The sequence below is a fragment of the Puma concolor genome, chromosome B4 (genome assembly GCF_028749965.1).
Source record: "Puma concolor isolate L17-30 chromosome B4, mPumCon1.1.hap2, whole genome shotgun sequence".
Taxonomy (NCBI): Eukaryota; Metazoa; Chordata; class Mammalia; order Carnivora; family Felidae; genus Puma; species Puma concolor.
The window spans coordinates 118,650,468-118,675,067 of NC_141673.1; the positions used below are offsets into that span (position 1 = coordinate 118,650,468).

Sequence of the window (24,600 nt, forward strand, 5' to 3'; positions counted from 1 at the left end):
TAGCCTAGTTCTGAGGTTCAGCCATGGTATTATCTGTATCGGTAATTCTTTCCTCCTTGTTGCTGAGCGGTGCTCTGCTGTATGGATATACCACCATTGGCTGATGCATTTACCAGTTGATGGACATTTGGGTTATTTCCACTTTTTGGTTACTGTGAGTAAATACTGATCTGAACATTCATGTGCAAGTTTTGGTGTGAACATATGTTTTCATTTCTCTTGGATAGATCCTAGGAGTGGAATTGCTGGATTGTTTAGTAAAACGTATGTTTGATTCCTTAAGAAACTGCCAAACGGTCTCTAAAGTGGCAGGGGCTTAATTTAGTTTTAAAAGTATGTGTTGCCTTTTTATTTCAACACGAACACATTGCATTTATGAAATATTATGAGTACTACCAGAAGATTCTTACTTATAGATTTTTAGATACCTAGATCTATTTCTAAGGTCTATTAAAAAACAAAATTCAGGGGCGCCTGGGTGGCGCAGTCGGTTAAGCGTCCGACTTCAGCCAGGTCACGATCTTGCGGTCCGTGAGTTCGAGCCCCGCGTCAGGCTCTGGGCTGATGGCTCGGAGCCTGGAGCCTGTTTCCGATTCTGTGTCTCCCTCTCTCTCTGCCCCTCCCCCGTTCATGCTCTGTCTCTCTCTGTCCCAAAAATAAATAAAAAACGTTGAAAAAAAAATTAAAAAAAAAAAAACAACAAAATTCAGCTGTATAAATTTGAAGATCCAATGGGTTTTATTCAATAATTCATGAATGGGGCAGCATCCCACCTAGCAAACAGAAAGGAGCTCTGAGGAGCTGTACAAAATGGGGGACTTTTATAGGCAGAAGGGGACAGGGACAAGGAAAGAGCAGATTACGTCATCTTTTGGGGGAAGGATGGTAGGGGTGTGTCAGGTGGATTACCTCACTGCTGCTGACCCGGGAGTTCCAGCTGACCAGTTAAGATTACCTTCCTGGGGGAGGTTGAAACTGTAATTAGGTTAGGTATTAAGTTTTGGTTTGGTGATGTGGGCTTAGCACAAGTGACTCCATTTTGGGCCTGTTTCTTTTTTGAACAGATTTAAGTATTTTATATTGTAGTCACTGTTTATTATTGTTTTTGAGATTAAAATTCAGCCTTATTTTTTGAAATTTCAATCTCTTCATTATATTACATGACATTCTGTGCCTAGTTAATGTTATCTTTTTATAGCCTCACAATGCATTTATTTATTCAAGAAGCACTTATTGAGAACCCACTATTATTAAGAACTTACTCTGGGACAGGCATTATAGTAAATGCTTTACAAAGTAATGAAAAATTAATAATAACAACACTAATAACTAACATTTACTGAGTGCTTATTATGTTTCAGGCACTATTCTAAGCATTTTATATGTATAATCTGTGCCATGACATGTGGGCAGGTACCACTGTTATTTCTATTTTACTGGTAAAGAAACTGAGGCATGGAGAGGCTATGTAGTGCCAGCTCACACAATTAGTAAGTGGCTGGCTGGGTTCAAACACTGGCAGCTTTCTCCAGAGCCCCTGTTCTTAACCTCTGGACTATCTGCATCTTTTTCCCATGAGCCCTTCACAGTAAGTAGCTCAATATAGTAATAAAAGTAAATTATTGTTAGCTTTCAGTTTATTTTCTGTCGATAGGTAAACATCAGGATCTGATTCTCATGTTTACTCAGGCCCGATGAGGCCCCTTCATGCTATGGAACTCTTAGCCCGTAGTTGTAGGGCTAGAATTTTGTGTTAGAGAATGCTTGGAGTAGTGAGGAACCCCTCTTTGGGCCTCCTCAATTTGCCCCGCAAATTAAGTTTTTAAAAATAAATTATACATTATTTAAAGGAAAGCTTTTGGTAATATCAGTATTCACGTGTAATCTCTATAAGAACTTTTTTTTTTTTTTTTTGTATCTTAAATCATGCCATTATATGGCTTTCCATGAATTAGAACTTTAGAGTTGAATGTTATATAAAGAGAAGGAAGGGCCGCCTGGGTGGCTCAGTCGGTTAAGTGTCTGACTCTTGATTTCTACTCAGGTCACGATCTCACGGTTTGTGAGTTCAAGCCCCATGTCAGGTTCAGTGCTGATAGCATGGAGCCTGCTTGGGATTCTCTCTCCCTCTCTCTGTGCTCCTCCCCTGCTCACATGTATTTTCCTCTAAAAATAAATAAACGTTAAAAAACAAGAAAAAGAAAATATTATTCTTTTTTTAGTACTACTTCTACTTGAAATAGCATGTCTTAAAAAATCTGGATAAGTTATTATTAAGGAATATAATTTAAAGTAATATGAAGTTAAAATAAACTGAACCAATATTAATATACTAAGCAGCCTATTATTGTATTTTCATTTAGCAATTCTGGGCGCTGAATATGATTTCAAAGCACAAGCTCTTTTCAGCCTGGGTATCCCAGTACCTGCTGAGACTGAAGAGGTAAGGCAATCTAACCATTTCTGAAAAAGGATGCAATGTTGTATCAAGCCATCAAGCCTCTCTTTCTTTAATTCTCCAACATTTCCTTCTACTGCTGAGTACTTTGCACCTGCCTAGGCGTCCACAGCAACACCTCACCCATGCAGAGAGCACCTGTCTGCTCACCCCAACTCTGATAACACTGTTCCCCAAGTTCCTTGGGAGCCCATGCCCTGAAGCTCTGGAGAAGAGCTTCTCAGGTTTCCATCCATGCCTCTTAGTTGTCACATCTTCTACACTTGTGACAAGTTACTTTGTTTCATAAATCACAGTGAATTACTTGGGAGTAAAGACATTGTAGGTAGTGGCCCCTGAACGGAGAGACGGGAAAACCACAGGAAGAAATAGCTTTTCCCAGTTTAATGGCCCCTGAAGGCTGTTTATAAAGACAACCATGATTAATCAAGAAAAAGCTAAATTATTTTCAGAAAACCATGTTTAAGATAAGGAAAAGTATCAGAAAATTTAGATTTTTAGACAAAACTATTTTTTAATTGGTAAAAATAAAAGACTTGGAATTACCTAAAATAATTAAACAAGGTAGTATTTTGTATATTATTTAATCAAACTCAGTATTTTCTATCTTCCTTTCAGACACTGATGCAATGTGATTTTTAAATGTTTTTTTCCCAATATTTGTCTTGTGAAATAATTCCCACCCTTTTGAAAAAAAAGCTATGATATAAGGAGACAGTGGTTAATTTTGTCCTTTGTTTTATTCATTGTTAGTAACATGAACGATTCAGATTCTGAAAGAAGAAAAAGAATGACAAGTAAGTAAGCCTTTTGATTTTTCCAATTTTAAGGATTATCACATAAAAGCAACATTCTTTTGAAAGCTGGAAGTAATTACTTGAGGAACTGAGGGGTTGTTTTTGGTTTTGGTGTTGGCATTTTTGGCTTGTTGTTAACTAGGATAATTTTACTTGAGTGTATTTTAGTTGAGTTGAAGTGTCATCTATGAGCTTGCCTAATGACATTTCACACAGTATAATAGTTCTGCTTTTAATAAGTTTGCATACAGATGTTAAAATCATATAGTCCTTTTTAAAATTTTATTTGAGAGAGGCATATCATGCATGTGCTAGTGTGGGAAGGGCAGAGAGAGGGAGAGAGAGACACACACACAGACACAGACAGACAGACAGATTCCCAAGCAGGCTCCATGCCCACAGTGCAGAGCCCAATGCAGAGCTCAATCCCAAGACCATGAGACCATGACCTAAGTCAAAATCAAGAGTTGGACGCTCAACCGACTGGGCCACCCAAGCGTTCCTAAAATAATATAGTCTTTTTTTTTTTTAAATGTTTATTTATTTATTTGTTTATTTTGAGAGAGAGACAGAGTGTGAGCAGGGTAGGAGCAGAGAGAGAGGGAGTCACAGAATCTGAAGCAGGTTCTAGGCTCTGAGCTGTCAGCACAGAGCCCAAAGCAAGGCTTGAACTCACAGACCTAGAGATCATGACCTGAGCTGAAGTTGGACGCTTAAGTGACTGAGCCATCTAGGTGCCCCAATAAGATACAGTCTTAAAAGATGGGGAGAGACAAGGTAGTTTCGGTTATGATGAAAGAAGGTGAGTTTGGGGATCTGGCAGATGAATCTCCTCTTGTGACTTTTTAGCTGTATGAACTGAAAGATACTTAACTCTCTGAGTTTAAAAGTCCTTAGTTGTTGTATAATGGGGATATTTTGCAGGGACGTAGTATTGGAGCGTAATAATATATGTAAGGTATCTAGTCACAGTGCCGGGGCCATAATACACATCCAGCAAATGATAGCTCTGAAAATAAATCATCTCTAATACTGATTTCAGTTTACCATGTGACTTCATGGTTGGTTTGGTGAAGAAAACAATGGAAGTTAGTTATTTTTGCGGTATGGAGTCTAACAAGATCAAAGAAGTTAAGCTGAGTGCCTGAGCACTCCTGCCTCACTTAGGACTTGTATAGAGCTAGTGTGTGTCATCAGGGTGGCCAATTCATGTGAATGAAATAATGATGATGCTCACATTCCATGTGAGGTTAGGGAATGAGATTGCTTCTTGAACTCAAGACCTTATTGTAGAAATAAAACCAAGTTTAGTTTTTACAGAGAAGTGAGTGATCTATTTGAGGCCCAGCATGGATTTAGTTTCCACTTCTGTCCACTGCTGCGTTTGTACAGAATTTATAAGCCAGCTCAGAATATGGACAGTCAGCAGTCAAGAGAAAGAAGAAATTGAAAGAATAACATGTGGTGGAAGTCTTTAGTATTTGGATTTGTTTGGTTATGACAGGATGGATGAGATGATAAAATGAAAGAAATTTCAGTGAAGTCAAGGCTGCAGCTTTGAGTTATGTTAGAGAAACAGTAAGTGCTGAACAGTGGGCTCTCAAGGAAGGGAAAAAGATAAATTTTCACAAAGAGCAAAGGCATGATAAAAGTTCATAATGATAGCTCAGTTATGTTTTTAAAGGCACACTTCCATATGTTATTATTATATGCTTAACTGATATGAAAATGCAAATATATAAGAAATTGATTGCACAAATTCATGCAACAATGTGTATCAGGGATGTGGAATTAAAGAATTGTATAGGTGTGAAGAAATAAAACATCTAAGAAGAGTCTCCTGTGTAGTGAAGTCCAATTCTTCATTTCCCTTAGGGAGTCTTCCTTCCTATGTATGGTCTTGACCTGAATTTATTTTCCTCAGAGAGATAGCATGGCATGGGCTCCAGAGGTGGGCCTGCTGTGCCCGAGCTCTGGTTTGGCCATTTATTTCCTACATGTTATTAAGCAAGTCATTTGATTCCTTCATCCCTCCTTTTCTCTTTCTGGTGTGTATATATACTTTTTAGGGGCCTTACTGAGGTATCATTTACATAAAATTCACTCATTTTAAGTGTACCGTGATTTTTTTAGATTAAATTTAAAAAATTGTGCAACTCTACCAGGTATTTATCCAAGGGATACAGGTATGCTGTTTCAAAGGGGCACATGCACCCCAATGTTTATAGCAGCACTATCGACAATAGCCAAAGTATGGAAAGAGCCCAAATGTCCATCAACAGATGAATGGATAAAGAAGATGTGGTATATATATGTACAATGGAGTATTATTTGGCAATCAAAAAGAGTGAAATCTTGTCATTTGCAACAATGTGGATGGAACTAGAGGCTATTATGCTAAGTGAAATTAGTCAGTTGGAGAAAGACAAATATCATGAGTTCACTCATATGAGGACTTTAAGATACAAAACAGATGAACATAAGGGAAGGGACGGAAAAATAATATAAAAACAGGGAAGGGGATGGGACACCTGTGTGGCTGAGTCAGTTAAGCATCCGACTTCAGCTCAGGTCGTGATCTCATGGTTCGTGGGTTCAAGCCCCACGTCAGGCTCTGTGCTGACAGCTCAGAGCCCGAAGCCTGCTTTGGATTCTAATGTCTCCCTCTCTCTGCCGCTCCCCTTCTCACACTCTGTCTGTCTCTCTCTCAAAAATAAACATTAAAAAAAAAAATAAAAAAGAAAACAGGGAGGGGGACAAAACATAAGAGACTCTTAAATATAAAGAACAAACAGAGGGCTGCTGGAGGGGTTGTGGGAAGGGGGATGGGCTAAATGGGTAAGGAGCATTAAGGAATCTACTCCTGAAATCATTGTTGCACCATATGCTAACTTGGATGTAAATTAAAAAATAAATAAATTATTAATTTAAAAAATTGTGCAACCGTGACCATCCAGTTTTAAAACATTTATATCTAGGGGCGCCTGGGTGGCGCAGTCGGTTAAGCGTCCGACTTCAGCCAGGTCACGATCTCGCGGTCCGTGAGTTCGAGCCCCGCGTCAGGCTCTGGGCTGATGGCTCGGAGCCTGGAGCCTGTTTCCGATTCTGTGTCTCCCTCTCTCTCTGCCCCTCCCCCGTTCATGCTCTGTCTCTCTCTGTCCCAAAAATAAATAAACGTTGAAAAAAAAAACTTTAAAAAAAAACAAAAAAAACAAAAAAAACATTTATATCTAGTTGACCCCTCTTTTGTTTCCTCACCTATAAAGTGCATTTACATCATAGGCTGTTGCACAAATTCAGCGAGATAGTAGTTGGCACATAATAAGTACTCGATAAGCATCAGCTATAATACTAGTATAGAGTACATTAAGTATCTTCGTCACAGGGTTGTTGGGAAAACTGGGATGACTTAATGTTTTCTAGAAACCAAAAGACTAAAAATATATTGCTGTTATATATTGTTTCAAAATATTAAAAAAATTAACAGATTAGGGGAAGGTTTGCTTTAAAATTTTTTTGTAAATGCTCCAAATTGCAAGCAATGGGAACATCAAAGATGAGTGTTTTATTTATTTAAAAATTAAAAAAAAATTTTTTTTAATATGTATTTTTGGGAGAGAGAGAGAGAGTGTGAGCGAGTGAGCAGGAGAGGGGCAGAGAGAAAGGGAGACACAGAATCCGAAGCAAGCTCCAGGCTCTGAGCTGTCAGCATAGAGCCCGATGCAGGGCTTGAACTCATGAACCATGATATCATGACCTGAGCTGAAGTCGGACGCTTAACCAATTGAGCCACCCAGGCGTCCCTAAAGAATAGTGTTTTAAAGGTCTTAGAATTTTTTTTTTAAATTCTGCAAGATTTATTATTTTTAAACCTCCAAATAACTCTATGATCCTAAGCCACCAGAGGACATTGATCTCTTCTCTTTTATGTCACACTGTGCCCACACAGCCCAGCTCATATTAAAACTTTAATAAATGCTTTTGATGACTGTCCTTACTATGCATCTAGGCAAGCCATTATAGCTCCAGCATTATACAAGTGGGTTTCTGAAATAAAACTAACTTGGTTGTAATTCTGAAAATGCATCAGTGTAATTCTGCTTTCTTTGTGCCTAGTAGTGAATTTGTGGCACAGGCTCAGAAGAATCTTTATTTGTCCTTAGAACACAGCTACTGTAGAGCTCAAGGCCAACTATGTTGAAATCCTGGGTTTGAGCCTCATTATAAAATATAACTGTAGGCCTAGTCCACAGGTATAAATGTAAATTGTGGCCTCAAGTAAATATTTTAGACCTGACCTTTTGTAGATACTAGGATAAAGAAAAAATTCCTTCTTCATTCTTCTTCCTGGACATTAAAAAAAACAGAGATGGGGTGCCTGGGTGGCTCAGTCAGTTGAGCATCCAACTCTTGATTTTGGCTCAGGTCATGATCCTGGGGTTGTGGGACTGAGCCTTGTGTCAGGCTCTGCACTGAGTGTGGAGCCTGCTTAAGATTCTCTTTTTCTCTCTCTGCCCCTCTTCCCTGCATGCACATACTTTGTCTCTCTCTCTCAAAAAAAGAAAGAACAATGGAAGATGCTATATTTGAAATAATTTGTCTCTTAAATTATCTTAATAACTAACAATTATGAGGATAAGATTTATTTTTATTTTTATTGAATTAGATAAATGATAGAGTTACCATTTTCCCGTTTCATTGCCAGCCTGTTAGCGATTAGTTGAGCTTAGTAATTTGAAGTGCTCAGTGTTTTATGGACATTGAGTCTTTCGGATATACTGATCTTTTCCAATTGAGGGTAGCAATGGCATGCTTTCTTTGTATTATGATGTACTCAGTAAAACATAGCCTTAACTCTCTTGACAGCTAAATTTACCTTTTCAGAAAGATATACTAAGTCCCTCTTATATTCCCTTTCTTTGCACCATCTCATTGTTTAAAGATGAGACTTCAAACATGAATTTGAGTCCTGCCCTTACGTAGTCAACACTCTAGTGGATCAGGGATTATCACATTACATGTAACTGTGGCTGGGCTTGTGTGTGGACATAATCCTCATTAACCCACTGCTTAACATTTTATTGCCAAAAGAAAGAACCTACCAACAGAAAGTTCCTAACTAGATAAAAATGTACAGAATTAGATAACTCCTCAAAGAATCTTATAAATATCTATAATTATCTGATTTTCAAGTAGTTTACATATTTGTAACTTGGTCCAAAGCACTTCTGCTTGTAGCTGAAATTCCCAGTATGTTTTAATAGTATTTTACTGTCAGGTTTCTATGACATGTGTGTCAAATTTGCCGAACTTAAAATTTTTTTTTAATGTTTATTTATTTTTGAGAGAGACAGAGACAGAATGTGAGTGGGAGAGAGACACAGACAGAGAGAGAGGGAGACACAGAATCCGAATCAGGCTCCAGGGTCTGAGCTGTCGCACAGAGCCTGATGTGGGGCTTGAACTCACGAGCTGTGAGATCATGACCTGAGCTGAAGTTGGACGCTCAACCGACTGAGCCACCCACGCACCCCAGATTTGTCAAGCTTTTAATTGGAAGCTTCCTCTCTCCCTCTGCCTAAGCTAAGCACTTCCACAACATCCCTTGCACATTAGTTTTCTTTTTGTTTAAAGATTGTACATATTTTTGTGTACACGTTTTTCTTTTAAAGGAGTTCTGTATGAATTCTTTAAAATTGAAAAATACCTGGGTGGCTCAGTTGGTTAAGTGGCTGACATCGGTTCAGGTCATGATCTCATGGTTCAGGAGTCCGAGCCCTGCGTTGGGCTCTGTGCTGACAGCTCAGAGCCTGGAGCCTGTCTCAGATTCTGTGTCTCCCCCTCTCTCTGCCCTTCCCTCCCCTGCTCACTCTCTCTCTCTCTCTCTCTCTGTTGCTTGCAAAAATAAAACATTAAAATTGAGAAATGCAGAAAGACTAAAAAAAGATCCCCTGTATTTGTAAACATAGTTACTATTTACTTTTTGATGTATTTACTTCTAGTCTTTTTCATGTGTATTGATTAGGAGAAATATGTGATGGTAATCATACTATGGTATAATTATATATATATATATATATATATATATATATATATATATATATAATTTTTTTTTTTTTTTTACCAAGAATAAATAAGGCATTTTTCCTTACTACTTCATTCTTTATAATGTAACGTTTTTAATGGCTGGATAATATTTCTTAGGAAGGGTATACAGTGTTTTCCTTAACCATTCCCCTAATATTAAGTATTTACATTGTTTCTGGTTTTCTTTAATGTAAATAATACTTTTTAGGTTCTAATTTGTTTTCATAGACTACATTCCTAGAGAATTGCTGGGTCACAAGGCACTTATATTATTAGATTATCCGTCATATCATGGCAGATCTTTAAAACCAAGTTGAAAGGGAATTTGTATGTTTCCACCATTCAAGTAGTTTGGAAAACTGTTGAGAATCACAAAATTGTAATTTCTGGAGTCTGCTCGGAATTTCTGTTGTGCCAGTGGGGATAAGCATCCTCCCTCTCCACTCAGTTGATAAATTGTTTTGGAAAAAGCTCATCTCCAATAAAGACATAGTTTCTGGAATTTTTAAATGTGCCATTATACTACCTTTAATATGAAAAAATGTGTGGTTACTATCAAAAATGTAAATTAATAAGGAATTTTGCCTTCCTGTAACCCTTCATCCTTGCTCTTGGCAGCATGAACATTAAGCAGTCCCACTAAGTCAGACCTTAATTCTGAGCTTGAGGATGTTAAAAGTAGCAACTTCTCCTCCCCCACCTCCACTCAGGCTGTGGGGCCTAATGAAGATGCATTCACTACTTTCTCCAGCCTTAGAAAATGCTTAGTGAGGGGCGCCTAAATCGGTTAAGTGTGTGACTCTTGGTTTTGGCTCAGGTCATGTTCTCAGGGTTGTAGGAAGCAGCCCGATCCTACAGAGCCTGATTGGGATGCTCTCTCTCTGTCCCTCTCTCTCTGTCCCTCCCCCACTCGCTCTCAAAATAAATAAACGTTAAAAAAAAAAAAAATACTCAGTGAACTGAAAATGGTGCAAAAATCCCAAAGTAATGATGAACCACTGAAGAGAAAAGCCAAACCCAGTACTGCTCATAGCGCTCAAAAAAGTGTTTTCTGTACCATAATAGACACTGTACATTGTTTATAAACAATCAGAATTGACTGATGCTGATCTTTGCTTCTCATTTGTGCCTTCCAGCAAAGTTCTTAAAGCTTATCTAATTTTGGGGGAGATTTCATATCGCCTTTGCGGACTTAGTAATTTATTGTTCCAAAACACGCTTTTCCCTCTGAAGCTGTTAATCCTAGGTATGTGCTGAGGAACTGGATGGCAGAATCCGCAGTGCGAAAAGCAGAAAGGAATGATTTTTCAGAGGTACGGTGTGTGAGTCTCCTGAGTTTATATTTACTAATTTTAAGTGTATCATATTTTAAGCACACTTACTTTGTTTGCAGACACGTGAAACTAGACCACTGCCACTACCAGCTTTTCCTTCTTGTTGCCTGGTCTCTCTTTATCAGTAAATCATTGTTTCATTTTTTAAAATAAAAAAATTTAAATTAAAAAAAATCCATTCTTTAATGGATTTAAAATTTTAAAGATTCATTTATATCATAAATCTATATTACTTAAACTACTGAGGGTTTGATGCTGCTGCTTCTTGTTTATGTTTTGGAGTTTTGGATTTCAATCTGTGGAATCCAGGGAAGCCTGATTTAAGGGTGCATCTCCCTAGAGGGAATTACTTTTGCTTCTACCGGGTGTCCAACGCACTAGCAATGTGGGTCCACTTAAATTCATACTGACAACAGTGAAGATAAATGAACTGGATCTATGTGCATCTGCATGGATGAATCCCACATGTAATGTTAAGCAAAACAAGCAAGGGGCAAAGGAATATATACCACATGCTTATTACCACTTAAATACAGTGCAAAACATGCAGAATTGTATGTCACTTAGGGATGCATGTGTGTATAACAAAAGTAACAAAATGAATAAAGATGATAAATACCATTTTTGGACTGTGGTTACTTGGAGGCAAGGAAGAAATTTGCATTAGGGAAGGAGACTCCTATTGGGCTCCAGTCATATTGGAAGTATTTGATTTCTAAAGCTGAGTGGAGGATAACAAGTGTTCATTGTATTGTTCTGCATACTTTGTTGTATGCTTCAAATACTTCACAATCAGTTATTTACAAAGCAATGTACATAATTATTTTTTTTTTTAGAAGAGGAACAGCCTTGGGGTGTCTGGGTGGTTCAGTCAGTTGAGCATCCGACTTCAGCTCAGGTTGTGATCTTGCAGCTCATGTGTTCGAACCCTGCATTGGGCTCTGTGCTGACAGCTCAGAGCCTGGAGCCTGCTTCGGATTCTATGTCTCCTTCTCTCTCTACCCCTCCCCTGCTTGCACTCTCTCTCTCTCTAAAAAATAAAATAAACATTTTAAAAAGTTAAAAAAAAGGGGGGAGGGGGATGGCCTTGGTGTTCATGCTGTCACTCTGTGCTGCACTGGAGTAGGTGTTATGGATGCTCCTGCCTTCTTTCCCTCAGAATCATTCTCTCCACAGAGTGTGCATGGTCACTACCAACTGATCAGGGCTGGCCTTAGAAACTATTTTTGCTATTTCTAATTTGGAACTTGCATTAACTTTATATTTCAGTAGTTCAATTAGCTTGAAAGATCTAGGTTTTCATTTTAGAAAATATTTTAAAATCTCTTTTTTTCAGTGTTTGTTTTTGAGAGAGAGAGAGCGCGAGCGGGGAAGGGGCAGAGAGAAAGGGAGACGCAGAATCTGAAGCAGGCTCCAGGCTCTGAGCCATCCGCACAGAGCCCCACTCAGCTCAGAAAGATGGACAACAGGGGGCGCCTGGGTGGCTCAGTTGGTTGAGGGGCCAACTCTTGATTTCAGCTCAGGTTATGATCTCACGATTCATGAGATGGAGCCCCATGTGGGGCTCTGCGTTGACAGCATGGAGCCTGCTTGGGATTCTCTCTCTCCCTCTCTTTCTCCCCCCTCCCCCACTCATGTGCACACTCTCTCTCTACCTGTCTCAATATAAATAAATAAACATTAAAGAAAAAAACTAAAAAAGAACTAACTAAATAAAAAGATGACAGAAATGGCTTACCAGCAGGGCAGCATCGCCTCCTCATTTGCAGGAGTTCAGTCCATGCCAGTAGCCCGGCACGACAGTGAAGCTCAGGTGTGCACAGACGAGGTCCACACTGGGAAGACGCAGGGATAGCCCTGGCTTAAAAGCTTCATGCTCCATAGAAACCAGTATCTCTTGTAACAACTGCATAGGCATAGTCTCCAGTGTCCCCATGAGCGGCCTGCCTTATACCGAGTCACCACACTAGAGAAAGCCCAAAACACGCTGTCAGGCATTTACAGTTCTCCCATCCAGATGCTACTTGTCAGTCATAAGCAATGTTATATGGTGACATAGTTGTCATACCACCTCATCAAGTTACCAGGGGAACAGAGCCAGACAGTTAATTCAGGGTTAAATTCTCATGCAGGAAAGGAAAAAGATTTTGTTAAACCTTTATATGGGTAACCGTTTACACACACAACTTGTGTTTACCTGTTTGCATCAAACACACTTCTTGAGAATCTACTCTATGCAAGGTGCAGTGAAGAAGTATAAAGATGTATTCAGGGAGATTTTTAGCCAGCAAGTGAGAGTAGAATAGGCATAAATAAGACTAACTTTGGTAAAAGTGTATGTATAGAAAGAACCCTGGGGGAAGTTGAGAGGGGCTCTAAAAGCACTATATTGATGATGATGCTGTCTTCCTATTAAATATTAGTAATACAGTAATACCCTCTATTCGATCTCTTGGTACTTTCTTAGTATAGACAATCATGCACCTTTTTCTATCAATAGATCTAAGCATTCCTTTATTAACACCCAAGGAAATGATATGCACCAAAAGTACCAAAGGAAATGCACCAAAAATATATTTTAACTGAAGTATGGTTGACATATAACATTATATTACTTTCAGGTGTACGACATGATGATTCAATATTTGTATATACTGTAAAATGATGACCACAGTAAGTCCAGTTAACATCCATCACCATACATAGTTACACATTTTTTTTTCTTGTGATGAAGTCTTTTCCAATCTACTCTCTTAGCAACTGCTATACTGTATTATTGTTAACTTTAGTCACCATGCTATACATTACATCTCCACGACTTATTTATTTCATAACTGGATGAGAAGAAACATTTAAATCCTAGAATTATTGTTGAAAGAGGTGTGTTTTTTGATGCCTCAGTTTATTACCATGGGTCAAAGTGCAAATGAGGAAGTGGCATGAGTTGGAATCCATGCCCTTGCTTTGGAAAGACTGCAAACCACTGACACTATTTTCCTTTTGTAAATATTTTAGAAAATTATAATTCTCTTAATTCTGTGAAAGAATTGCTGAATTATCAGGATATATGTATGTATGTGTATATGTGTGTGTGGATATATATATATATGTATATACATATACATATATATATGTATATATATATATATATACATATATATATATATATATGGTCTTTTTGAGAGGGTACATATTTGTTCTCCTGTTTTAACACAAAACTAGTACTTAAAGGAACTTTCTGTGGAATGACAGAAATTTTAAGTAACAAGTATAGTTGAAATTTTAATACAACATACAGTGTTTAAACATTTTTAAAGAAATTTCAATTTAACCTTGTCATTCTGGGAATTTAGAAAATTGATAGGTCCTGAGGAAGAAAATGTGCATCTATGTGCTTCAATTGTTTGCCAGGTCCATCTTCTCCAGCGTGTTCTTCGGCATCCTTTCCAGAAGCATTCTGCAGCTGAAAAAGCAGGTTACTCCTCACCTACTCCTTCTTGGGCCAAGGACCTCAAAGTTAGCTGCTCATCTTGATTTAGGTTAAAGAAATGAAGGGATACTTTTGTCATTGAACTCAACATAGAATCATCCATTTGATAAATTCTTTAAAAAATTTTTTTTAAATGTTTTTATTTATTTTTGAAGGAGAGAGAGAGAGAGAGAGCATGAGCAGGGGAGGAGCAGAGAGAGAGGGAGACAGAATTCGAAGCAGGCTCTAAGCTTTCAGCACACAGCCCGATGCGGGACTCGAACTCACAAACTGTGAGATCATGACCTGAGTTGAGGTGGGACGCTTAACTGACTGAGCCACCTGGGTGCCCCACCATTTGATAAATTCTTAATGACCATCTACATTTTGATGACAGTCTCACATTTCATAAAAAGGATTATGTATGCAATTTTTTTTTTAACCAAATAAACTGGACCTATTCTTTGGAACATCTTTGTGATCATTTTTGTTCTAATCAATAACTTTAATGGAATAATAAAATATGGTGACATTTTGATGACATTTTGATGACATTTTGATGACAGTCTCACATTTCAAAAAAAAGGATTATGTATGCAATTTTTTTTTTTAACCAAATAAACTGGACCTATTCTTTGGAACATCTTTGTGATCATTTTTGTTCTAATCAATAACTTTAATGGAATAATAAAATATGGTAATCCATATGAGTTATGCTCAATAACTAAAAAATCTTATGGCAATCTTTTAATGATTTTATGAGTATTCATCTAAAACATAGTATGTACCCAGCATTGTGGGGCACATCAGATAAGTAACATAGTTTAACTGCTCTCCTAGAGCTTTTTCATATATGATGGTAAATTTCAAACATTAACCAAAGTAAAGAGAATAGTTTAATGAATCTGATTTACCCACCAGCTTCTTAATTAGGCATCAATGCCTGATCAATGTATTTCGTCTTCATCCCTACACACTTCCCCTCATTCCTAGTTATTGCTTTTAATTGAGGTATAATTTTTATATCCCCATGTATTTTTAATAAGTTCCCAACTGTGTTTCATTTAATTTACAAATATTTCTGTATGCATCTCCAGATGTTAATGATTTAAAACGCATACAGTACCATTATCACCTTAACACAAATTAACAACTCCCTAATGCATCAAATCAAATAACTAGTTTTTGGATTTTTATAAGTTATTTTCACCGCTATTATTATTTTATAGTTGTTTTTTTGAACTGGGATCTAAGTAAGGACTATACATTCAAATTAGATGACAAAATCTCTTGAGTTTCTTTTGATATCTTCAAGTACAGCCACCTACATATATTTTTTTTTCCCTTTCAGTTTTTTGTTTTGTTTTGAAGAAAGCAGATAATTTATTCTGTAGTGTGTCCCAGAGCCTGCATTTTGCTAACTGCATCTCTGAGGTATTGTTTAACTTGTTGCTCTGTCCCCCTATATTTCTATAAAGCTTCAATTTATTTGAAGAAATACTTGCTATCAGAAGACAAGTGTTGTACCCTTCCACCAAGAAGTACATATTGGCTGTCTCTTTTTGTGATATCAATAGCCACTGACAATCATCACTTAGACCCAATGACTCAGTAAGTTGCAAAACAATAATATAGTCATATAGTCATATCATTCATTTGTCAGCTGGAATCCTATAACAGAAAACTTTCTATCACTATTATTTACTTATCCTGAGGTTCAGAAAGCCAAAGAGTTGGTTCCCAAGCATGTTCCAAAGACAACCAGTGGGCTTGTTGTTTTAAGTTATCATTATGAATTCTTGAATTAAAGCATATTTTATGTTTTACACTATTGCAATTATTCTTACTGATGTATAAATTGTCCCATATATGGCCAATGAGGTTTTATTCATAGTGTCTCTCTGTGTGCATGATCCTAGAAGTTTTTGATAGCTTCTTTGTTTTCTGGTGTGGTAAGTTCCATCCTGTTTGTGTGTTTCTTGCCTTACCTCCAGAACCAGTCATTTTTCTAAGGAGGCCCCATCCAGGGAAATGATATTTAGAGATTGCAGTTTGGAGGCTTAATGCTTTGTGAATATTTGAAACTCTTTTCAAAGCTTGTTTTTTTTTTTATTTTTAAAAAAATTTTTTTTTTTTTCAACGTTTATTTATTTTTGGGACAGAGAGAGACAGAGCATGAACGGGGGAGGGGCAGAGAGAGAGGGAGACACAGAATCAGAAACAGGCTCCAGGCTCCGAGCCATCAGCCCAGAGCCCGACGCGGGGCTCGAACTCACGGACCGTGAGATCGTGACCTGGCTGAAGTCGGACACTTAACCGACTGCGCCACCTAGGCGCCCCTCAAAGCTTGTTAAATTACAGCAAACATCTGAGTTGTAAACTTCCTTTTCTAAAATTAAATGACATGAACTAAGAACACAAAATCCAAAAATAGCAAAAAGATACATTATTAAAACTAAAGAAAAGTCTGTGGGGTGCCTTGGTGGCGCAGTCGGTTACGTGGCCAACTTCAGCTCAGGTCATGATCTCACTGTTCGTGAGTTTGGACCCTGCGTCGGGCTCTGTGCTGGCAGCTCAGAGCCTGAAGCCTGCTTGGGATTCTGTGTCTCCCTCTCTTTCTGCCCCTCCCCTGCTCGCTCTCTGTCTCTCTCAAAAATGAACATTAAAAAATAAAAAAAATAAAACTACAGAAAACCTCACAAAATTTTAAGGTGACTGTTATTATTTAATTGTCAAAGTAACACTTGCTCATGCCAAGTAATACATGCTCATGTAAAAAATTTAAATAAAGAAGTATATTGAATAAATGTGGAAGTCTTCCTTGATACTCAACTTCCTCCTCTTTCCTATACCCATTCTCTGTCCCAGATATAAATATGCTTTATGAGTCTTGTATCTTTCAGATTTCTGCCGTACATTTACATACCTATCTAAAAACATACATATATAAGTGCACAGGTTTATGTGACTAGGGGCACACTTGACATATTATTTTGTAAACTGGCTTTTATTTAGTTATACATATATTAATATTCAATATGAGTATGTGCTGATCTTCATTTGCTTTAATGGTTTAAAAATATTCCATGGTATAGATATACCGTATGTTGTGAAATCATTTACATATTTGATACCCAATTGTGTTTCCAGATTTTTTTCCATTGTAAGTATAGCATCCTTGTCTGTGTATCTTTGTAGAATTCTACAAATAGAATTAATTGGGTCAAAGGTATATGCATGAAAAATGCTTATATAAACTGCCACAAAAGGCTTTACCAGTTAATATCCCCAGTGATGTATCACAATACCAGTTTATTCACACTTCAGCATTGGATATTGTTGTTTTTTTAATTTTCATTTTTTTTATTTTTGAGAGAGATACAGAGCGTGAATGGGGGAGGGGCAGAGAGAGAGGGAGACACGAATCCGAAGCAGGCTCCAGGCTCTGAGCTGTCAGCACAGAGCTCGAAATGGGGCTCGAACTCACGAACCACAAGATCATGACCTGAGCTGAAGTTGGACACAACCGACTGAGCCACCCACGCGCCCCTGGATATTATTGTTTTATATATTTTTTCCCAATCTGATACATGAAAATTTGATTTATTATTTTATTATCAACTTTTATTATTCATGTAGCAGATAATTTTTGTTTTTCACATAGTAAATATTGTTTCTTTTTCTACTATCAGTGTTTTGTTCTTTAATGGTATCTTTCTAAACAGGTTTTTAATTTTCATATATTTGAATTTGGCAATTTAAAAAGTTATTTTCGGATTTTGTGTCTTTAATTTTGCTTAAAATTTATAAAAAATATTTCCTCATATTTTCTTCTAGTATTTTTAGAATGTGTAGTTTTAATCCCTTTGAGATTTGATTGTTTTTTCTACATTGACAGATAAAGTCCCAATACTATTTGTCAAGTAGTTTATCCTTTTCACACGTTTGAACTACAACTTCTATCATATATTAAATTCTCATGTATTTAAGCTCATGCTAGACTTCATTCTATTCTTTTTTCTTTTCAACTCTTCTACCAATGCAACTCTTTTCATTATTTTGATTGTAGAGTATATTTCAACAGTTTGCTATCATTAATCTTTTAAAATGTTTTCTTGGCCATTTAATTATTTAAATGAATTTTTATGTGTGTCAACTTTCATAACAAGTCTTGTTGGGATTTTGATTGGGTTTATATTAAGTTTATAGACTGACTTGGAAAGAATTGACATCTTTTATGACACTGCATTTTCGCACCCAGAAACACCACAGGCATTCTTCACTTTGTGTGGTACTGCAGGATTGTACAAATGGCCGTGCAAACTGAAACTCTGTAAAGTGATCTTAATAATCAATGGGAAGAATTGTGATTGTTTTGTGATCTTCAAGAACTTTCGGTCAAAACCTTAAAAAGTTTCACCATTGGCTATAGATATACAGGGAAATAAAATAGTAAAACTAATATTTACTGCTCTGTAACTTAAAACTTTAGAAACATTGAGAAAGTGTTTTTCTTTGTAAGAAACTTGTCAAGAGTAGCCTGAACAGTGCTTGCCTTCTTTTTTTTGTCATATTACTCATAATACAGAGCAAGGATCTTCTCTATGCTTTGGTGAGTTGCCACTATTTTTTCTATATCTCCATTTATGTTCTATTTGAATTTTACGGTCAGAATTTTTTTTTCCATTTATGTATTGCAGCTTCATCCTTATTGGCCAATTTCCCTCTTTCAGTGATCATTTTTATAAAATGCCACGTGGGTTTACCACTGGTAGACAAGGAGCCAATCCAACTACACCCTTTGCTGTGTGTGCATAAGCTGAATAACAAATATACAGTGATCAGTCACTAACAGACTTTGAAAGAAGTGATGTGGTTGGTCACTAATCATGACATTCATCTTTTTTTATATAGTAATTTGTGCACTGGAACGCTAACAGCAAAGTTTGTACTTTACCCAATTGCTCACAGTTCTAATACCATGGTAGCAAATGTTGGGGAACTAGTGTTACTTAACTAATTGTGGAACTTGTGCATATTGGAGGTATGCAAGACAAGGGCTGTCTTCACCTGTTACCTAACATTTTCTTTTATGTCCTATAATAAAGATGTATAGCTTTCTTCATATAGGCTTTAAAGATTTCTTGTATCCATTCTCAGACATAGTGTAATTTTTGTTGATATTCTGAATGAGATCACCTTTTGTACTACATTTTCTCAATGGGCATCACTGGTACACAGGACAGTTTTTGGTTTCTATAGTTTATCTTGGATCTAGCCATGTTGTTGAACTCCTATTTTTACAGCTTTCAGTGGATTGTTTTAGTCTTCTTTGTTTTTAACTAGACATTCACATCATCTGAGAACTGAAGATACTTTTTGTTCATCTGCAAATGACTGAAAGTTGACTAACATTGTCTTAACCACACAGAGGTTTGTTTGAGTCACATAAAGGGAAGTGCACAACCCAAGCATTTAGGGCTGCTGCAGCAATTTAGCAATGCCCTGAGGGGCCCAGACTTTCCTTTCCATTCCCCCATCTCCTTAAGGCATTGAGTTGGTCCTCTGCTTGTTGCCTCATGGTCACTAAATAAGTGATGGCCTCCAAGCTGTGATCCTCAGTCCAGTCAGGATGGAGGAGGAAGGGAATGGGGAAGAAGGGAGGATGCCTGTAACAGGGAAACAAAAATCCTTCCTAGAAATCCCCAACAGTGTTTTACTTACATATCATTTCTACTTTCGTAGTTCATTGGCAAAGACTGGGCCACATGACCATTTCTGGCTGCAAAGGGAGTCTAGGAAACTATTTTTAGCCAGGTATGTTGCCATTCCAACTAGATCTTCTGGTAATTAAGAAGAAAGGGAAATTGGATACTAGGGCGATGAAAACAGTGTCTTTTCATTGCATTCTGTGATTATGAGACTACAGGTTTTCCATATCTTCTTGCATCTAATTTGGTAATAATTCATGTTTCTTTAAAAAAATTTTTTTTAACATGTTTATTTATTTTTGAGAGACAGAGAGAGACAGAGCATGAGCAGGGGAGGGACAGAGAGAGAGGGAGACACAGAACCCAAAGCAGGCTCCAGGCTCCGAGCTGTCAGCACAAAGCCTGATGCGGGGCTCGAACCCACAAACTGTGAGATCATGACTTGAGCTGAAGTTGGACGCTCAACTGACTGAGCCACCCAGGCGCCCCAATATTTCATGTTTCTTAGAAAAATTAATCTAATTCATCAAGATGCTTAATTTCGTTGACATATGTACTATTTATTGCCTTATAATATTTCATTTCTTCCATATCTGTAATTTCATCCCTGTGCTTTGTTTCTAAGCTTCTTAATGTATGTTCTCAATCTTTTATCTTTGATTAAATTTGCTGAACCTTAGTCTTTCATGTTGGTCTGAAATTTTCAGGTCATCTGTTACTTTTTTTTGGTCTTCTGTTTCATTAATTTTTATTTTTCTCTTTATAACTGACATATTTCTAATTTCTTTACATTTATTTTTTACTCTTTTGGCTTTCTTGGTTTAGAACTTCATTTATTTTTTACCTTGTTTTCTAATACATGAAATTAAGACTATAAAATTTCTGGTGGGTCTTGCATTGGCTATTCTCATGGTCATTAATTTCTCAGTAATCTGCATTTTTGCAGATTTTACATTGATTTTATTTTTAATTTAAGGGGTCTATGGAACCAAATGGGTTGGCTTTTTTGTTTTTGTTTTGGCTATTCTTTTGTAGTTATTTGTTTTATTTTACTTTGTGGCCAGAGACTATGACATACATTATACCAATTTGGGAGAAATTTGATTTTTTTTCTATGTGTACTAATACATAGAAAAAATATAACTATTTCATGCATATTTGATAAGAATGTGTATTCTCTAAGTTAATGTAAATACTGTGTATTTTATTGGATCAAAATTTTCATTCGTGCTACTCATTCTTACTTACTTTCAATCTAATTTACCTATTGGATTTCTGAGAAAGATGTGTTACAAGTCTGCAAGTTATTAGGAACCCCAAGAAAGTCCAGTCTTAGAGTCCAATCCCACACTTTTGTGAATTTTATTTCCAGGAGTTATACCAGGTTCTCACAGTGAAGATCTGAGAAAAATCCCCTGATGTTTCCAGCAGGGAAAGAGGGAAAAGTACCCATTTTGAAATATGCCAGAGCATTCTGTTCTTCTTAACAAGCCCAGCCCTCATGCAAAACTATTTTACCTGAGCCTAACCTACTGAGATTTTTATCACAGCCTCACTAACCAGGAGAAAGGGAAATGCCCAACTCCAGCCTTCTTTAGCCTTCCATGCGGGGGAAGGGAAATACCCAATTTAACCCCCTCCAACCATCTTGTCCCACCTAAGGGGGAAAAAACTGAGAAGCATTTGTGAAGTGCACAGCCCAGTGCCCAGTGTCACAGGCTAACTAAAAGACTGAGATCTAATCACAGGACTTTAGAATGCTTCCCCTTCCCCATACATGACCACCACATTAGTAAAGTCGTATTAACTACTATGCCTTTTACCCAACATATCATGTCCAGCTTTCACATAAAAATCACAAGGCATACTAAAAGGCAAAAAGCAGTTTGAAGAGACAAAGCAAGCATCAGAGCCACTGTCAGATATGGCAGGAATGTTGGAATTCTCAGACCAGGATTTAAAAATAACCATGATTACTATGCTAAGGCCTCTAATGGAAAAAGTAGATAACATGCAAAAATAGATGGATAATGTAAATAGAAAGATGGAAAATCTAAGAGAGAGTAAAAAAGAAATGCTAGAGATGAAAACCATTGTAATATAAATGAGGAATGCCTTTGACGGGGTCATTAGTAGACTGGACACAGCTGAAGAAAGAATCTCTGAGCTTGAGGATGTCAATAGAAACTTCTAAAATTGAAAAGCAAAGAGGAAAAAGACTGAAAACAAAATAAAACAAAATGTCCAAGAACTATGGGACAACTACAAAAGGTATATTATACACACACTGGGAAGAAAGGAAGAGAAGTAATGACTGAGAATTTTCCCAAATTAATGTCAGACACCAAACCACAGATCCAGGAAGCTCAGAGAATACCAAGTAGGATAAACACCCCCAAAACAACACCATTAGCACCCAGGAATATCATATTCAAACTCTAGAAAATCAAAGATAAAGAAGAAATCCCAGAAGTTGTCAGAAGAATAAAACATCTTATATGTGGGGGAACAAAGATAAAATTATATCCGACTTTTCAGAAACCATGCAAGTAATAAGAAAATGGAGTGAAATATTTAAAGTGTTTACAGAAAAAAAAAACCCACCAACCTAGACAGAATTCTGTAGCCTACAAAATTATCCTAAGTTGGTTAAGCGTCCAACTTCGGCTCAGGTTATGATCTCACCGTTTGTGAGTTTGAGCCCCATGTCAGGCTCTGTGCTGACAGCTCAGAGCCTGGAGCCTGCTTGGGATTCTGTGTGTGTCTCTCTCTCTCTGCCCCTCCCCTGCTCGCATGTGCTCTCTCTCTCTCTCTCTCTCAAAAATAAACGTTAAAAATTTTTTTAACTTTATTTTTTATTTATTTTATTTTTTTAATTTACATCCAAGTTAGTTAGCATATGGTACAACAATGATTTCAGGGGTAGATTCCTTAATGCCCCTTACCCATTTAGCCCACTCCCCCTCCCACAACCCCTCCGGTAACCCTCTGTTTGAAAAAAGAATTTTTTTTAAGTGAAGGAAAAATACTTTCTTAAAAAAGAGAAAAAGAAAAAGAAAAGAAATTTGTCACCAGCAGAACTGCCTTGCAAGAAATGCTTAAAGAAGTTCTTCAGAGAGATGGAAAATGATATGTTGGACACTCATATGTACATAAAGAAAGAACATTAGAGAAGGAATAAGTGAAGATGAAAGAAAGTTTTATTTTTCTTATTCTTAATTGATGTAATAGCAGTTTGGTAAAAACAACATTAGCAACAATGCATTAGATGATTATGGCTTATGTGTAAGTGAAATGAGTAATAGTAATGATAAAAAAAACAGGAGGGAGGAATAAAATATATTTTGTTATAAAGTACTTGCATTGCCCATGAAGCAGTGCAGTGTTATTTGAAAGTGGATTTGGGGGCACCTGGGTGGTTCAGTTGGTTAAGCATCTGACTCTTGGTTTTGATTCAGGTCATAATCTCAGTTTTGTGGGTTTGAGCCCCATGTTGGGCTCTGTGCTGACAGCATGGAGTCTGCTGAGAATTTTCTCTCCCTTTCTCTCTCTGCCCCTTCCCTGCTCACACTGGCTGTGTCTCTCAAAAATAAATAAACTTAAAAAAAAGAAAGTGGATTTGGATTACTTGTAAATGTATATTACAAACTCTAGAGCAACCACTAACAAAGTAAAAAAAAAAAGTATAATTGATGTACTAAAAAAGAGAAAATCAAAGGAAAGAAAATGGAATCATATAAATATCCCACTAAAATCGCAAAAGGCAGAAAAAGAGTGGAAGGTAAAAAGAAAGAACAAGGGCAACTAGTAGAAAACAGTAACAAATATGGTAGATAATAATCCAACTATATGAATAATCACTTTAAACACCAATGGTCTAAATGGACCAATTAAAAGACAGAGATTACCAGAGTGGGTAAAAAATCAAGACCCAACTATATGCTGGTTACAAGAAACTCTATTTATTTATTTATTTACTTTATTTATTTATTTATTTATATTTTTTACTTTTTTTTTTTACACTTATTTATTTTTGAGAGACAGAGTGAGAGAGAGTGCGAGCAGGGGAGGAACAGACGAGAAGGAGACACAGAATCCAAAGCAGGCTACAGGCTCCAAGCAAGCATTGAGCACAAGCCTGAGGCTGCGCTCGAACCCATGAACCGTGAGATCATAACCTGAGCTGAAGCTGGACGCTCAACTGATTGAGCCATTCAGGCACCCCAAAACCCACTTTAAGTACAATTACATATATAGATTAAAAGGATGGAAAAAGATACATCATGCTAACAAAAACAAAAGAAAGCTGGATTAGCTATATTAATTTCAGAGCAGACAACCAAGCAAGGAAAAGTATCAGGGATAAATAAGGGCATTACAGAATGATAAAAGGGCTTATTCTTCAAGAAGACATAACAATCTTTAATGTGTATGTGCCTAACAACAGAGAGTCAAAACACATGAGGCAAAAACTAATAGAAAAGAAAAATAGATGAATCCACTATTATAGTTGGAGACTTCACAACATGTATAATACCAGAAATGGACAGATCCAGCAGGCAGAAAATTAGTAAGGACACAGATGAACTGAGCACCATCAATCAACTGGATATAATTAACATCTATTGGCTATTGTATCTGATAACAGCAGAATACACATTCTTCTCAAGTTTACATGGAACATTCACCAAGACAGACCATATTTTGAGCTGTAAAACACACCTTAACAAATTTTAAAGAAAAT

The 24,600-nt window shown here is 37.0% G+C and overlaps 1 protein-coding gene across 2 annotated transcripts in view; it reads left to right on the forward strand.

The window, feature by feature from the left end:
- The window catches only part of LOC112867758 (uncharacterized), a 36,124-nt gene extending 21,797 nt beyond the window's left edge, over positions 1 to 14,327 (forward strand). Inside the window, exons 16-19 of one of the 2 annotated variants that reach the window (XM_025930764.2) lie at positions 2,364 to 2,443; positions 3,212 to 3,255; positions 10,576 to 10,655; positions 14,088 to 14,327. In XM_025930764.2, the coding sequence (XP_025786549.1) occupies positions 2,364 to 2,443; positions 3,212 to 3,255; positions 10,576 to 10,655; positions 14,088 to 14,210 (327 nt within the window). In that variant the 3' untranslated portion in view covers positions 14,211 to 14,327. The remainder of the gene's footprint in view (positions 1 to 2,363; positions 2,444 to 3,211; positions 3,256 to 10,575; positions 10,656 to 14,087) is intronic. The other variant, XM_086714704.1, reaches the window with a different exon arrangement.
- Positions 14,328 to 24,600: the final 10,273 nt, after the last annotated feature.